The 16747-nt window shown below is 38.0% G+C and overlaps 1 protein-coding gene across 1 annotated transcript in view; it reads right to left on the bottom strand.

Annotated features, from left to right (window-relative positions):
* Positions 1 to 16747, bottom strand: part of LOC140234166 (cerebral cavernous malformations 2 protein-like) — a 70430-nt gene extending 53683 nt beyond the window's left edge. The window contains exon 1 of the mRNA XM_072314237.1: positions 16612 to 16747. Coding sequence (XP_072170338.1) covers positions 16612 to 16641 — 30 coding nt within the window. The 5' untranslated portion in view covers positions 16642 to 16747. The remainder of the gene's footprint in view (positions 1 to 16611) is intronic.

Genomic DNA, 16747 nt, shown 5'->3' with positions numbered 1-16747 from the left:
CCTTAATATGCTTTTATGAGCTGCGTGCCCATGCATTTACATGTACTTGCCGAAGAGCCAGTTTTAGTTGTATTATAGGTGGGCAGGTGAGTTCACTGCATCCAGCATCAGGCAGACACACAAGTGTGGCATGAAAAATGACTGCCCAACTGTCAGGCACATCAGACAAGTTTATCATATTTTCCAGTTTAAATGCCGGTGTCACGAAGGGGTGATGCTACTATGAATAGTGCTGATACACAAATTGACTTTCTTTCTGGGGTACATGATGCGACATTCCAGCAGGGAGGAAGAAGGTCTACAAAATGCATTCTAATAGCCCACTCGGCGAGAATGATGAAAAGTGTGAACAGGCCCGGAGATTCTCGAGATTATGTGACATGACGAGGATTATGCTTGGCACTCAGACTGCTGTGGGGTTTACGGTAATTTGTCACAATTCCAATAACTTGGATAACATCCATCCACAGCTGCAACACTTCACATCCAACAAGTCATCCACAAGAAGGAAGGGGAAGGGGAAGGTGCAACCTGGTGAATCTGAATTAAAGGGACGTTATCGTGGGAAGACTGTGCGTATTGTTGCGAAGGTTGGCACAACTCCGAATATATTCTAGAAACCCTGCGACGCTTCGGAAAATGCTCACACGACAGGGTCTTGCGAGCGACTCAATTCCATGTAACAATACAGTACAACTGTATCTCTGTTTTTTTACTCTGTTTGAATTTGAAATAAAATCAATCAATCAATCAATTTGAGAGAAAAATGTCAAGCAGTAACAGACTTCTTTGGTCAACCTCCTACATTGTACATGTAGTAGTCTGTCACCATAGTGCCCAAACATCTGTATTTGCTGATGGACTATTCTATTCTAGCAGCCCTGCACTAGTCGCGGTTTTCACACATACTGCAGTATTAAGAATGATTCAATCGAGAAACCATGTTGTATTACGCTATGTACATCTGTCAATGAGTTCTCTTAACCCATTGAGGACGAGTCCCGAGTATACTCAGGCAAGTGTCTATGGAAAATGCAGGTTGTAGCAAAATCAGCCTGTCCTCAATGGGTTAAAGGCTCCAGGAAGTTTCATACAGGGCATCCTCACATCGCTGCCTGCCGGGAAGAAAGAAGTGCCCAAAGGTGTGCACACTCAAAAACTCACAAATTGATGATGTTCATTAATACAATACGAAAGACCTTTTAAAACTGTCGATTGACAGTATGTCACACACACACACACACACACACACACACACACACAAATAAATGAATAAAAAATTCATTTTGGTGTCAAAATTTCATGCTAGAGCCCTTCTGCCGGACAGGTGACAATATATACAATGCATATCGTACCTGCCCCAATGGAAATTTAAGGGCAGAGTCCCTGAGCTGTACATTTTCAGTTGGCAATTGTACACATTCAGTTTACTTGCCCAAAAGTGAGTTTTAGTCTCCCTTATATTTTCCCTGTTGAAACTGCCATAACAGAATCTCACATTTGTGTCAAGCAAGCTTTGTATTCTATCTACATCATCTGACTCTGTTTACAGGGCCCCGTTTTATCAAAAGATAAAATTGATTATAAATTTCCATAACACACAGGCTGCCATAGACTTATGATAGAAATCAACTATATAATCAATCATAACTCTTCATAAAACAGAGCCCAGATCTTGGTATCCTGATGGTGTATGAAGAACCTGACCTCTACTTGCTTAACCATTATGATCTACATTATACGTACTGTATGCAATCTGTCTAAGGATGCACCTAGGACAATGTCTATAGGATGTACCTGTTTTCTTGAACTGTTCAACGATTGTATTTAGGTGATCCGAGTATCCTCTCGGATCACCTTCTGTATCTGTACTGATTCTTTCTTCTTTGTTTCTTTATTTCTCCTCAAAAGTTGTGCAGAAGTTAGCTCAGAAAGTCCTCTGCCTATCAATTTCAAAATCATACCATGTATGTATCATGTCACAAAGATGACAGATCTAATGTATCATAGTGATCAGTCGACCGTGACGTCACGATGACGTCATTATATGAAAACACATTTTCATTCATATCTCATTAATGGAATGGAAATTTTCAATAAAATTTACGTCACATATATTTCAAGTCAAGTGCATTCTACTCATATTATCAAAATTAATATTTATTATTAAAACGTGCGCGTACGCGCGCGTTGAAATATTTGTATGCTCCAATCGAGCTCAAAATCTTTTTGCACACGTTTCAGACCATTTGGAGCATTTTTTGAAAAATTGAAAAAATCGGACGGACGCGTACGCGCGCGCACATATACGCACGCACAGCTCATATGCAATAGAAATTTCACGTTTTTTCACTTTGATCGGATGTCTGAAATGTCAAGGAATATTTCTACCAAGTTTCAAGTCAATCCGATTCAATATGACGTCATACGGGCCCGTCAAAGTTGAAAATCCGCGCGCGCGTCAATGGCGCTATACAGTGCAACTATGCCAAAAAACCGCCAATTTTAAATCCGATTTTACTCGTCAGGATGGACGGTGACCCCCCATTTTCTTTACGTATTTTGAAAGCTGATGAGTTGTACATGTCATTTCATAGGTTTGCAATGCTGGCAAAATGATTAAAAGATATCAAATTTCTTAATAAAATAAAAAAGGTAAATTTTCAAAATGACGTCATCAAATTTCAAGTTCATTCGAGCGTATTTCACTAATCCTTTGTCAATTTTCACCCAGATTTCAGTATGTTGTAACTTATTTAATATTCTTTCAAACATAACATTACATTATTTTAATTGGATGACAGTATCACCTCGTAAAATTGGATTGAAAGTAATCTTGTCAAATTTGAGCAGTTTACGTGTTATCTCTATGGGAGTGCAGTTTTTCTGGAAATGAAAATTGACATGACTATCTTTACCGAGCACTAGCTCACTTACCCCTTGATAAATTTCTCCCAGATTTTGATATGTTGTAGCTGAGACTTTACGCTACCGTAAGTGTGCCCTTCTTTTTTTCATACGATGTCGGGATCACGTCAAAAAAATTGGTTGAAATTACAGCTTATATTTGATGTATTGAGATATCTCTTTCTTTCTGCAACTTTCTTTGCAATAACTGAAGAAAAACAGCCTCTATCACTTCCATACTTTGCACATATTTAGATCATGTCACGTACATTATTTCATAAAATAACAACTACTTGATCAGACGCCATCTTGGGTATGTAAATTAGGGTCAAAGGTCATAAATGTTTTATCCTGTATCTTGGTGAATACATGTCCTATCTTTCCCATATTTTGCACACGCAAAGACCATGTTACAAGGATCATTTCACAAATTAACCACTTTTTGCTCAGATGCCATCTTGTCTGTGCAAATTGGGGTCAAAAGTTATATCCACTTCTTTCTGTATCTTCGTTATGACGTGTTATCTCTATGGGAGGGAATTTTTTTTAAATGTGAAAAATTGACATGATTGTCTTTTTCGAGCACTAGCTCACTCTCCCTTCGGTGAATTTCTCCCAGATTTTAATATGTTGTAGCTAAGACTTTGCGCTATCGCTGGTGTGCCCTTCGTTTTTTCATACGATGTCGGGATCATGTTAAAAAACTCGGTTAAAATTAAAGCTTATCTTCTATGTATTGAGATATTTCTTTCTTTCTGCAACTTTCTTTGCAATAACTCAAGAAAAACACCCCCTATCACCTCCATATTTTGCACATGTTTAGTTCATGTCACGTACATTATTTCATAAAATAACAACTACTTGATCGGACAACACCTTGGGTATGTAAATTAGGGTCAAAGATCATAAGTGTTTCATCTTGTATCTTTGTGAATACCTGTCCTATCTTTCCCATATTTTTCACACGTTTAGACGATGTCGCAAGAATCATTTCACAAAATAACCACTATTTCATCAGATGCCATCTTGGGAGTGCAAAGGTGGGTCAAAGGTCATGTACTTGTTGCTGTATCTTCGTTATAGTGCATACAGAATTTGGTACTAAACATGGCAGATATGACTCCCTTAGCTTTGCTAAATGAGAATGCAAACATCACACGGCCAATACCTCTAAACACTAGATGAAACTTGTATGGTCATGCTTATTGCGATCAGGACTCGAATCATTGATTTAAAAAAAATCGGATCACCTTAATTTGTCAGTGATGACAAATTACAATCTCTAGTTTTTTTTTTATATTTATTTATGTCTGGGGCAATACTAATAACAGCTCAATATGCAACTACATTGTGTATGCTCTAATTACACATACTGTACTTTAACATTCATAGAATATAAACCATATGAACAAATGTTCTGAGAATATAGCATAGTTACATGCCCACTAAACATGTCACATTGCCTTCAGGCTGTTTTGACTCTATAGTCATCATTTCTTTAAATACATGCTTAAATTCATACATACTGTATTTGAATATCAGTTGCTTTGGGTAACAATCCGTTTGTATTTGCCAAGTTCTGCCTGGCAACACATTTTTTCTTCTTTTTTTAAGTCCTGTTTACCTTTGGGAGCAGTGATTTACAATATGATCGAGATATCACATTTGATGCATATATGTGTACATTGTAGGTCTGTTGTATCACAAAACATCCTACCATACATTTTTTTTTTTTGCAATTAAGCCTAAAATATAAGGAGATATCAGTGTTTTTCTCAATAAACCATAACTGTAGGCAGTTTAATCTGGAAACACTTTTATAATAACTATTGTTCACATTTTGTGCATTTAACAACACTTATTACATCAAGTAGAATATATGGATTCAATTTTTTACAGTGGTTGTTTCTATCCCCAACTCACATTTTGGAACTATTTTAAAGCAATAATGCTGGGTTTCTGTTTCATCTGAAAATGGCAAATGATGTCTTTAATCTCTCTTTTCAATATGATGCACTTCTGATGACTTGCAGCAATTCCATCCAGGGACTCAGAGGACAAATTTTCTTGTAGTCACCACAATAAAACTCACATATTACAGATGAAAACTCGCCATCACATAAAAACTGATTCTTATCAATCAATCAGGAATGTGGAGTGAACTTTTAGTTTGCTATTCCTGTACCCCTTTCAGTAACTCATGCATTTCTGGCCAGCTCCTGGCCCGAGCTAATTTGGCCCGTGCCAAGCATTAAAAATTGCGTTCAGTAACTACAGCAGAGCCGCGCTACTTTTACGATGACCCATTCATGAACTCGGCCACGCAAAGGGATGATGGTAACTGAACGCGCGCTCCGGCGGAGGGCACGGCCAGGTAATTGTGATCTTTGACCGTGCAAGAAATTTTGGCCCGAGCCTGGTGCTGCTATCATTCATAAACTCTTCGATTGGCACCAGGGCCGAGCCTGGCCCGTACCCGGTGCTAGCTTCAGCAGCGCCAAAATAGTCCGCTCCTGGCGCGGACCACTTTGGCCCGACCCATTCATAAACTCAAAATTTTACAACTTAGCTTGGGCCTGGCCCGAGCTAGAGGAGTTACTGAAAGGTATAACAAGATTCCTACATTTCATACAGGGCCAGAGTCATACCTTCAGCGCAGAAGAAAAGGGGGAGAAAAAGAAATGGGTAAAAAAGTGGATGTGAAGTGGGTATTAGGTCAGTTAGCCTTTGTAGTGCGAAATGGACTATAGGGAATTACCCACTGACAGTGCAGAGAATCAGTGCTGGTGTGAATCACCAGGTAGCCAATGGGATTTTCCAAGCCTTGTGTTCCACAATTACCACCCAACCATGCCTTTATTGCTGTGTTTCCACAGCAGTGATTTATTAGTGTTAAGAAGAGCTTGAAATGTCAGGCTACTGTAGCAGTGGTGCCTTGGATGCAATGACATGGCCTACTTTCACACTCTCATGACATTCTCGTTTGTAAGCACGTTCCTGAAACATCTCTCTAATCACTGTCCTACAATGTATATCAAAACATAAATAAAAAAAAAAAGAAATCTTCATCACAACCTCAAGAGTCACTGACACATGAGGGCCTATTTCTTGGTAATGCTAAATTCATTTCAAAATTATAGAACTTCTGCCATAACATGCACAATTTGTAATTTTTACTCTTTATTTTATACATCAACATAATATGACAGAACAGTATAAAGTACAGGGTGGTGTTTTTTTTTTTTTCACGTAAAATGATGTGGTGCAAACTGAACATTAGAAGTGACTCTACTTTAAATAAATTTAATCTTTTATGGACAGAAACAGAAATACATCATGGTATTGTTTACATTGTATATATTGTTTTCAAAATCACAGCTGAAACCTTAAAGGGAAAGTCTGGACGATTTTCATAATTTCATATTGCATAGTACATAAATCAACAGCTTCCTGTATAGATTTGTGGGATTGTGGTTTTTTGAGCAGAGAAAACCAGTAATCTGCAAAACCCAAAAACAAATTACACTGAACAAGGATGATGACATAGGTTCACATATTTTAGAAATGTGCTCAATGTAATTCCCATTACTATATTGTTTGCTTTGAACATACAAGTTCATAACAAGTTTCAAGTGCTCCTTTCTTTTATTCTGCTTCCTTGAGCCCCACTCATGCATTCTTAGAGTGAAGCTGCCCATGTCATCATCCTTGTTAATTGTGATTTGCTACAAATTTTGAAAACATTCTAATTCCTTATCCTAATCACTACAAATTCTGAAACTCTGTACTTGGTCGGTGGTATAATCAATTTATAGTTGTTCAAATGTAAAAGTCTGAAAATCATCCAGAGGTCTCCTTTAACCTGCACATATTTGCAGAGGGAATGTGTACATAATTATGCACACATTGTATATACAGTGTAATCTGACTGCTATAAAGTGTATATGTCAACCATAAAATCCTACTGTAGATGCTCCTTCCCTAGACTTTATTCTACTCAAAATTATTTTTGTTTGTTTGTGTTGTTTCTTGTTGACACAAAGTCACCTTTAAGAGTGCATTATTCAACACAACTCTGTCGATTCCACTCTGGATCTCCGAGGGTTTACTTTCCTAATAAGTGCGGCTTACGGCGTGTGTCACTGGCAGCGTGTCGCATTGTTTGTGGTGTCTCCCTTCGTGTTTCATTGAGGCCGATATAATACTGGGCTTGCCTGGGTGTAACTGCTTCTTGATGAGTGACAAGGGACGAGGGACACACCCCCTTTACAGCTCGCCTCACTTCACTTGCCTCATACAGCGTGATCAGGGCCAAGAATCTTCCCTTGACTACTACTGTACACTTCATCTTCTTTCATTTTGTTTTCATTCTTCCTTCTGTTTTTTTTTCTCATTCTCTTTCTCTTCCATCTTCTTCTTCTCTCTCTTCCTCTTCTTTTTTTTTTGTCTCCTCCCTAGCCTCCTCTTTTCTATTTCTTCTCCTTCCTCATCTTCTTTTTCCTTCTCCTTCTCCTCTTCCTCCTTCTCATCCACCTTCTTCTACATCATCCTCTCCTTCTTCTTCTCTTCTTTTCCTCCTCCTTCCTATCTTCCTTCTTTCTATCTTCTTTCTTATAATTACAACGCTGTGGATATTCACTCCAATATAAACATTTATAGTCTTCTATCAAGTCCCACCTCCTTGTTTTTCTAATACAGTACAGGTATTGTACCAATAGCAGTATGCCTGCATTGGATTGCGCCAACTGCATTCTTTATGAAAAAAAGATACAATCCAAACTGTGATAGTAATTTTTTTTCTTTTATAGGGTGCTTTTATCCTTGTTCTTTTTTTCACAAATTTGCATAGTACTTGTACTGGTGCATTTGTGCAAAATGAGTAATATTTGATGAGCATTTGTCACATTTATTTCAACCCTTTATAAACTTGACTTCTACAGCTTGCAAAAACATTACAACAGCTAATTCTGAGCTTGCCTTTTCCCCAGGATTCTGATCCCAGTAAACAATCTCTTTGAGAGATAAACAGAAACATCTGTTTATTAAATAACACATTTCCTATTAGTCAAATCTACATTTATTCAAATGTGAAATGAGTAAGAGCTCCAGAACGAAGGTTTGAGACTGTAGTCAAAATTTACGCCACGGTCATATGATATTGCCCAGAATAGATATGAATGCCATGAAACACTGTAATAGTCCAAGAGGACCACAGCAAATGTTCAACACATTCAATATTTCTATTCTCTTGACAAAATGCATTTTTTCTGTGATTTTTTGCAGTGTATACAAACACATCTTTAATTAGAACAAAATATTTGACAGTACATCTTCAGTATACGAAACATAAAAAAACAATCACATATTGTAGCTTAAAATTATAAAATTGTGATCATCAAAAGACATTCAACCATTATTAGCAGGGCAAATAAAGTGAGGTCAAGCTATTTGTATAGTACACAAGACAAACTCCTTTGAGGTTAATACATTCAATTTCAACATGATTTGTCCGTGAAAGTGTAGTTTTCAATACTTTCTTCTACAATAATATGACATACAATGTATATCAGAATGATATTGCAGAAACACATTGATTAGCACTTGGAGCCATGCCTACAAGTTTTCTTTCTGACACTTACACCGTAAATATAAGGTATCATATTACATGCATAGGTTTTCAAAAAGAGAAATTCCACCTTATCCATCGATTCTTACCTTGTACAATGCCATAGACACCTGGTAACACATGATGACCTTTTCCATGGTTTATGGAGAAAATCTTCACCCATTCAAGTGGTAAGCAAAAAAAAAAACCCTGGCTAAGCAGCTAATGGGACAAGCAAGAGGCGGGCTCCCCTCTGACAAATCTCTCTCAAATGCAATGTGGCAAATGGGCAGCTTCCTGGCAAGCAGCATGTGGAGCGAGTCTCCGAGAGCTCTTAGCTTCGGGCTCTCTAGATACGACACAGGGTTAGACCTCTCTTAAAACTCCCGTTGTGTGCCCGCACCTGCACGTGCATTAAAGCGCAGGCTGGCAAGCCTGAGCCTGAGCTTAAATAATACTTGCTTGTGCAGGAGAAGGGGGAAGGGGGGACTCCACCTGGCTTTAACAACCTAAATTCCAAACGACAGCCAGTGAGCTCTAGGGGTTAGCGAAGAAAACGATACTGTCACTCCAAAAGTTGACTTTATTGCAGCAATCACCACAGGTGTGTTCCCTTCTTCATTTTCAATCCCGCGCACAGCACACGCGACGCAGATGCAGCCGGGGACGGAAAATGCTGACACACTTTCGCAGGTGATCGCCAACAATATATCTTCTGCCGGTACTGTATGTGACGGCCGATACACTAGAGAGGGAGGCATAACGGTCAGTCAGTCAGGGGTGTGTCCAAGGTTATTGCGGGGCCATCTAGAGGGGCGCTAGTCATTCCCTATCCATCATCGTTAATTTATTGGGTAGGTGTTATCACTTAATGAAGGGTTTCAACACCTTCCTGCCCACACCGAGAGATGAGAGGACCCACCACCATTACACTGTTCCACCGTCCTGGTATTGTCACTGCCCGGACCATCTGTAAATTGTCAATTCTATCTGCTGCATGACAGTACAATGAGAATTTCCTTTTAGTGTAAAAGAGCCGAGTGCACGGTGTGATTGGTAGTTTTGTTTTTTGTTTTTTCCTTACTTTCTAAGAGTCATCCTACATTCCAACTTTCCAACCTTCAATGAAAGTGCAATCTAAAAAGGGTAAAATTGCACTTACCCTTCATTCAAGAACAAGTCACCATGAATCAAAGTTTCATATGGGCCATAGAAAAAAAAATAACATTGAAATATTGAGGAATAGATAATGGACACTTTGACTCTTACAGTAAAATGTGTACATGTCTCTGTATCACTCATTTTGTAATAGCTACATTTGTACATCAAGTACTCCAGCATCTACAATGTAGTTAAAGGGATGAGCAGTTAGTATATCTAGTTATGGTTGAGATGAGGATTCAGGTTTTAACTTTTCAGGAGATACATGTACAATTGTACAATGTGTAATTAGTGACCACTTAGAAATCTTTACAGAGCATACAATGAGAGGAATTAAAAATCTATTTGATGAAAATCAGTTTACAAATATATGGCCGAGATATCTAAAAACAAAGCAAGTCAAGGTGGTCCTAATAAAAGGAGGGACCCACCTCACAAATTTAAATAAAAGCCTGAACCTCCATCTCAACCATAACAGTACCATCCCTTAAACCCTAACTGGCACATTGATTTAATACTTGAATGAATGCAAATTTCATGACAACAGCGCCAAAGTTTCAACTCATGAAATTTTCAGCGAATAACATAGCAAATCTCCCAGGGCACCATGTAAAGGAATTGCATTACTGTATGATAACTTTAACAGTCCAGGCATGATTGCTGATTTGTTTCTCTTCACGGAGCAAATCCTCACATAACATTTTGCTGATAATCGGCATTTGGTGATCAGTGAAGATCATTTACAAATCAGTAGAGCTTTGTTTGAAGAAACTACTGATTAAAACATCTATTTTACACATTTTGCATTGATGTCAGATACGTACATAGGTCTACACATAGTAATTCCACTGGTAAAGGTGACCAACAGAATAAGGCACACCAGTTGAGCATTCTCCCTACTGGTCATGTACAGAGTTTGTGATTAATTATCACATCTTACACAGATCTTTCAAATAGCTTCAGCTTGCTTTTCTTGTTACTGTTGGCAGTGCTGACATTAATACATTGGTACATGTACACTGTAACTGATATACAAAGTAAACTAGAAACTTTATTGTACATATTATGTACAATTCTATGTGATACTGTATGTGTAGTGATTTTGAAAATCCAAAAGCATCAGCAATAAACCTCAATTTGGATCAATACAGTGTACACATACAAAAATGTATGTACTCCCGTTATAACGAACACAAATAATGAAATTTCGGCAATAGCGAAATAAAAATCAGGACCGCAACATTATCCTCTCCATGGTTTTTATTGTTTTTTTTTGTTCGGTTATAACAAAATTTTGATTCGTTATAACGAAAGAAAACTGCTGGTCCCAAGAACTTTGTTATAATGGGAGTCCACTGTATTTTATACAGAATATCTGGAGGAGAAAATTCCTCTCCATTTACAAAATGGATTACACACACACACACACACACACATACACAAGAATGAACAGATTTGAAAACTGAAACTATCTAATCATCAGCTCAGGGGTAATTTTGATACACCACGATGTACCCCAGGGTACTCCCAGGGTACCGTCATGCCCCTGGGTGTACACTGTTGTGTAGCGCCATCTCATGTTCGTGAGCTGTTCAGTTACAGTGTACATTGTATTGTACACACTGCCATGATGGCAGCCAAATTGTAGGGGTGATCCCAATGCCAATTCAGCCCTGTAAGTGTAATGACTTTTTTCTCCTTTTTTTTTTTGTTTCTTTCCTCATTTTTGCCGTATGTACAATGATAATATTTTCATAATTTTTTCCAAATGTTTTGACAAATACATGTATGAACAGTAGCCACAATTATTTTTATTCCACAAACTTGTCCCATGATTACTTTCTGTATGTTTTCTGTGGACTGATACTGTAAAATGAGACATGTTGGTGCGTGCATTTTAACTTCACGACTTTTGCAAGAGCCAAAATTTGCTATCTTTAAAATGCATAGAAAGTTATGAATGTTAGCGGCAACTCGCAAAAATTTAACATTGTGAAAATGTTCCCCGACTCCCATTCGCGAAAATGTCTTGCCGCAAAAAATATTTTCAGAATAGCTGAATACAGAGACAGTTACTCTCGGTGTATTGTATTGTGATCTTGAAGTACTTCACGCTTTTTTTTTTAAGTGACATCTTATTAATCTCATGTTTTACAATTTATAGGAATCATAACCGCGTAACTTGTACAGTTCAGACAGATGTCCATGAAGTATAGTGTTCTTTTCATAAATTGCAGGAAGCAAATCAGTTGTGAAAGATTGTATCAATGATGGAATAAAGGGTAAAAAGATAACATAATGTACAAGTGTACTTGTGTACACCATTATGTACAAATGTGTATTACATGCTACAAAGGGTCCCATAAGATAAATTTGTTAAGTAATGACTCATCATCATGCACGGTCACAACTGTTTCATTACCTGCCCTATTGCGCTACGACCATCACTGATCAGCCACTTCATGACATTTTCCATTCAAGAGGTTTGGTTTCTCTCTGACAGGCAAACATCACCTCCAGTATACTGCACCCTGCACCCTGCACTCAGAGTTTATCAAACCCGGTACTTTTCAATCTTATGTACATTGTATATTTCTTTCACTGGAAAATACAAATTACCGGTAGATGTTGTGAGCCTTTGTTCTTTTGGCTGTGTATTAATCATTAATTCTCCTGAAAGCCACATGATAAATAATGCCTCTGGCACCCTTCAGGCAGAGTCATAAAAATGTTATAACAAGGACAATCATAACGTTATCGGGGTACAATGTATATTTGCATAATATCACAACGGGCAGAAGTGGCTTCAAAATGAAATCATCACTGACAAACATACATTTGTATGTGACACACGTATCACCAATCACTGCACAGAATTTCTTTTTCTTTTTTTAAATCATGAGGAAAATTAAAAATTATGTGAGATTACCCACTCAGGTGCACTTTAAATGCTTGCACATAACATCACACGCAGTATCTGTCTGCGAAATCAATGATTTTTAAACTCTGTCAATGCGGTAGCATCATTAACCTACATGTGTATAACAGTTTACCAAGTGTTCTTGGTTTTGGGCGTTGGCCATTACAGTACATTGTACAAAGCAGGTCAGTGCATATATATCCAGATTACCTGAAAGCTGGTAAGCACTAACACGGATTGTGCCAATTGGTGATTGTTTTGGAGGTTTGTTTTGTTTTGTCTTTGTTTTGTTTTTGTTTTTGTTCTTCTTTTTTTTTGGGGGGGGGGGCAGAACTGTCAAGCATATTAATTTATTATAATAATTAATACACCTTGCACAATGTATGAGTCCCATTCTGCAAGTTCTTCAAAACCGTATCACAGTCAATTTTCATCACAAGTATACTGTGAGATGATGCTTTCAGTATCTTATGGATTACATACAGCTATAATCGAGCATGGATGGATACACTACGTTTACGCATGACATGGGGTAATCAATATCAAATAAATTTTATGGTGTCTACTGTCACTTTTGAGCATAAGAATGAACCTTTTTCTGTCAGTGCTTGAGATATAAAAGTATTACACACATGTATGATACACATGCACAGAGAAGTGTTCTGACTTAATCAATGCCCACTGCATATTTCGTTGTGAGATGCACTTTGACTGATGGGTGTAAATTGACCGTCGAAAACAAACCCAATGGTTTCAGCTTCTTTTATTTCAACCCTATGTAATCACGAAATGTGCAATGTAATTCCCATCCAAATGGCCATTTTGCTTTAATACAAGTACACTGTCCTTTAGTTTGTTTCATTTATTGCCTTGCCTTTTAATATTCTATAAAACTCCAATCATCATTTCAATGTTCAAAATTTGAAAGTTTATTCCCACTTTGGTGCCATGTTTATTTCCAGTTCATCCAGCAACTTAGTTGTATGTAGTGTGAAATTTGTGCATAATATTTGACTCATTGGCACAGTAAGGTTTAAAGAATGGTTTTTAAAGCACATTGAAGAATTGACCCAATTCATACAGTATTGACTGCTTCCACCAGAATAGTGGATAATGCCTTTCTTCAGTATATGAGTTGTATCTGGATTAAAGAAGCAACCTTGTAAAAATAAACTTGACTGAAAGGGTTGAAAGTTCAAAACACATAGTTGCAGGACATTTATGTACAACTGTAGTTTCATTGCTCAAAAGATTTACAACGAGCACAAAATAAAAATCTGCTTAAAATACACCCACCATGGGTTACTACATTGTACCAAAGACTGTAATAATCACTGGTAAACATCTGTCATCACATGATAACATTCCACCATCTTCAATTAGATGACTGTGCAGCTGCAGGATACACGCACATAGACTCAGCGCAACAGAAGAAAGAATATCACATCAGCGGCAAAGGGTTAATAATTCTTTTGATATGTAAATATTGCCATTTGTGGCATTCCTTGGCATGAAAGACCCTGGATCATTTGAATTGCATTAAAAGGGATGGTAAGGTACTTGTTCAGATGACGATTCAGCTTTTAACTTTTTGCAAGATACTGCAGATACAATTCAATTCAATTCAATATAGGTTTATTGACAATAAAAAGAACATGCAGCTCAATAGCTGAAATTGTTCATTTTACAATTAAAACACATATACGACATAAAAAAATATATATATAACCAAGTAAAAAATATAAAATATATATAGTAAAAATAACCAAGTAAAGAGACACAACTACTGGAGCAGACTTGGAGGGCTGCCTGTGAGGCGCACGCACGAATATTTATTTATACCACATATGAAATGTTAAAGAGCATAAAAGGAATTCAAGGATTATTTTATGAAAATCAGTTTTGAAATGGCTGAGATATCCTCAAAGAAAAGTGAAACAAAGCACTTCCAATAAAAGATGAGTCCCACCTTTTATTAGGATTGCTTTGTTTTGGGTAACTCAGCCATTTCAAAACCAATTGTCATCAAATAAACAACTTTGTGAAATCCTCTTTAAAAATAAATTATGCTCTTTCATATTTCATATCGAAGAGTTTTCTCATTATCTCACCAAAGAAGTTAGAAACCTGAGGCCCCATCTCAACCAACATTATACCATTGTCCTCTAAAGTTTGATGTAACCTTGGTGGTCTCCACCCATTTCACAAGAACGGAACACTAAACTTGAAACCAGTCCTTTCTTTTCTCACAACTAGTAATTCTATCCTCATGATTTGGAGCATTTCCTTATTGTGTATTGCCGTGTAATATGAGCAAACTCCTGCACACAGAATAAAAGAGTATGATGTAGGGCAGAAGATAACCACTGCTCTTTCTCCTCATGAACATCTAGAAGAGATGACTACCTCTCATACATGCTCTCTGGAAGAGTGGGGCTCCACAGCAGCTCACGGGTTGGGCTGGAACTCTATGAAAGAAGGAGTCAACTTAAAAACATCCCAGGGTTTGCGGGCATAGGAAACCTACAATGTAAATTTACTGTACTATGTACTATCAGGAACATACAGAGTAGTCAGGGGGCTTTTCCGACTGCCATTGAGCTAAATACCCCCAGCATCAGACAAGCATAATGAAAATGTTTGGGTCAAGTTCTTCCTGAAATATAACCTGCAATAGTACCAGCTGTTTGAGGTAGATTCTACATGAGCGTACAAATTGTACATTGCATGTAGCACTGCACTTAGTATTGGTAAACTAAAATGGCTACATGTTGTACGGTCAAACTACACTTGTACGTACATGTACAGCAGAAACGGGTTACACATGATGAAGGCAACACACAAACAGGGTGGTCCACGAGGGGTTTGAGCATGTCACTGCAACATGCTCAAATTCTTGTGCAACATCCTCAAAAGCCAGCAACATGCTATACAACGTCTGTGAGAACTGGTGATGGAGACAAGCTCAAAATAAAATGTATTTTAATTTAACATGTGAAAGACATACAGTGCTAAATTTAAGAATCATCAAATCATCAAACTGCTTAGAAAATTTGTACGCAAAACATGAGACAGAACACCGAATATAAGCAGCACAACAGGAAATAGGTCACGAAATATTGTGCCCCACTGAAATAAAAGCCATATCAGAGACAAACAGTGACAAGGGGCACATAAGTAGATGCTCTACACCCAAGTAAGAAGGCCGTAAGTAGTGTGCCCTTTGTGCACATATCCACAATATTCTCACATTCAGTTTGCAACATGCTCATATTTCAAGGCGTGGACCACCTTGCACTAGTATTTCTATACAGATACCGTCTAGATGCTGAAATTCCTGACAAATCCTGATTTATTTATTTTTTTCTTGCTGAATGTATGGAATTAGAAGCCCTATCCAGTGCACTACACAATTCTGCAACATATTTTACAAGGTTGCTCCATCTCAACTGTAGCTAAATTATACCTCATCCATCCACAGACTGCTCATCACATCAAACAACACACACATCATCACGCACACCAACCAGCAGTCCACCACCGGACAACATCGTGCTACCACCTCTAGCTTACCGCTGATGCGATGTAACAACATCAGCATCACGCAAGTAGGCCTATGCCATCTCGCAACGTCGCGTACTTTCCTATGGGAATAAATCGCAGCTACACCTATGGGTGTGGTCGATTAGATTAAGAAGCTGGACATGCAAAAATTGCCAAAAATGGTCACATTGCACAGCTAAAACATCATTCTTGGTAATGCACGTTTAAAATTCGAAATCTATGTTACAGTGTAATTACTACGTGGGCGTGATTTCAAGGTAGCTCTCCCCCTTGCACATACAGTAACCGGCTGTGATAAGCAGCGCGCACTGGGCTAGGGATGGATACACGAGCGGGGACGTTGCGGCGGGGAGACGAAACAGCACACCGTTGCGAGATAACAAAGTAAGGCATTGTCTTCGTGCAATGTGGTTTAGCATTCTGGTAACTTCTGGAGCTTTCAAGATTGAATTACCTTTTTCTGCTGCTGATTGCCTCCTTCCATACCACTGCCCCATCTAAGAAACTCCTATGGATCCAATATGAGCTCCCGCTACCGGGGAATTTGCAATTTACAGAGTTGCCTGAAGTCAGTTTCCATAACTTGGCAC

The sequence above is a fragment of the Diadema setosum genome, chromosome 10, assembly GCF_964275005.1.
Source record: "Diadema setosum chromosome 10, eeDiaSeto1, whole genome shotgun sequence".
In the NCBI taxonomy this organism is placed as follows: Eukaryota; Metazoa; Echinodermata; class Echinoidea; order Diadematoida; family Diadematidae; genus Diadema; species Diadema setosum.
The sequence above is the reverse complement of the archived record's forward strand: the minus strand, read 5'-3'. Positions and strand labels throughout refer to the sequence as shown.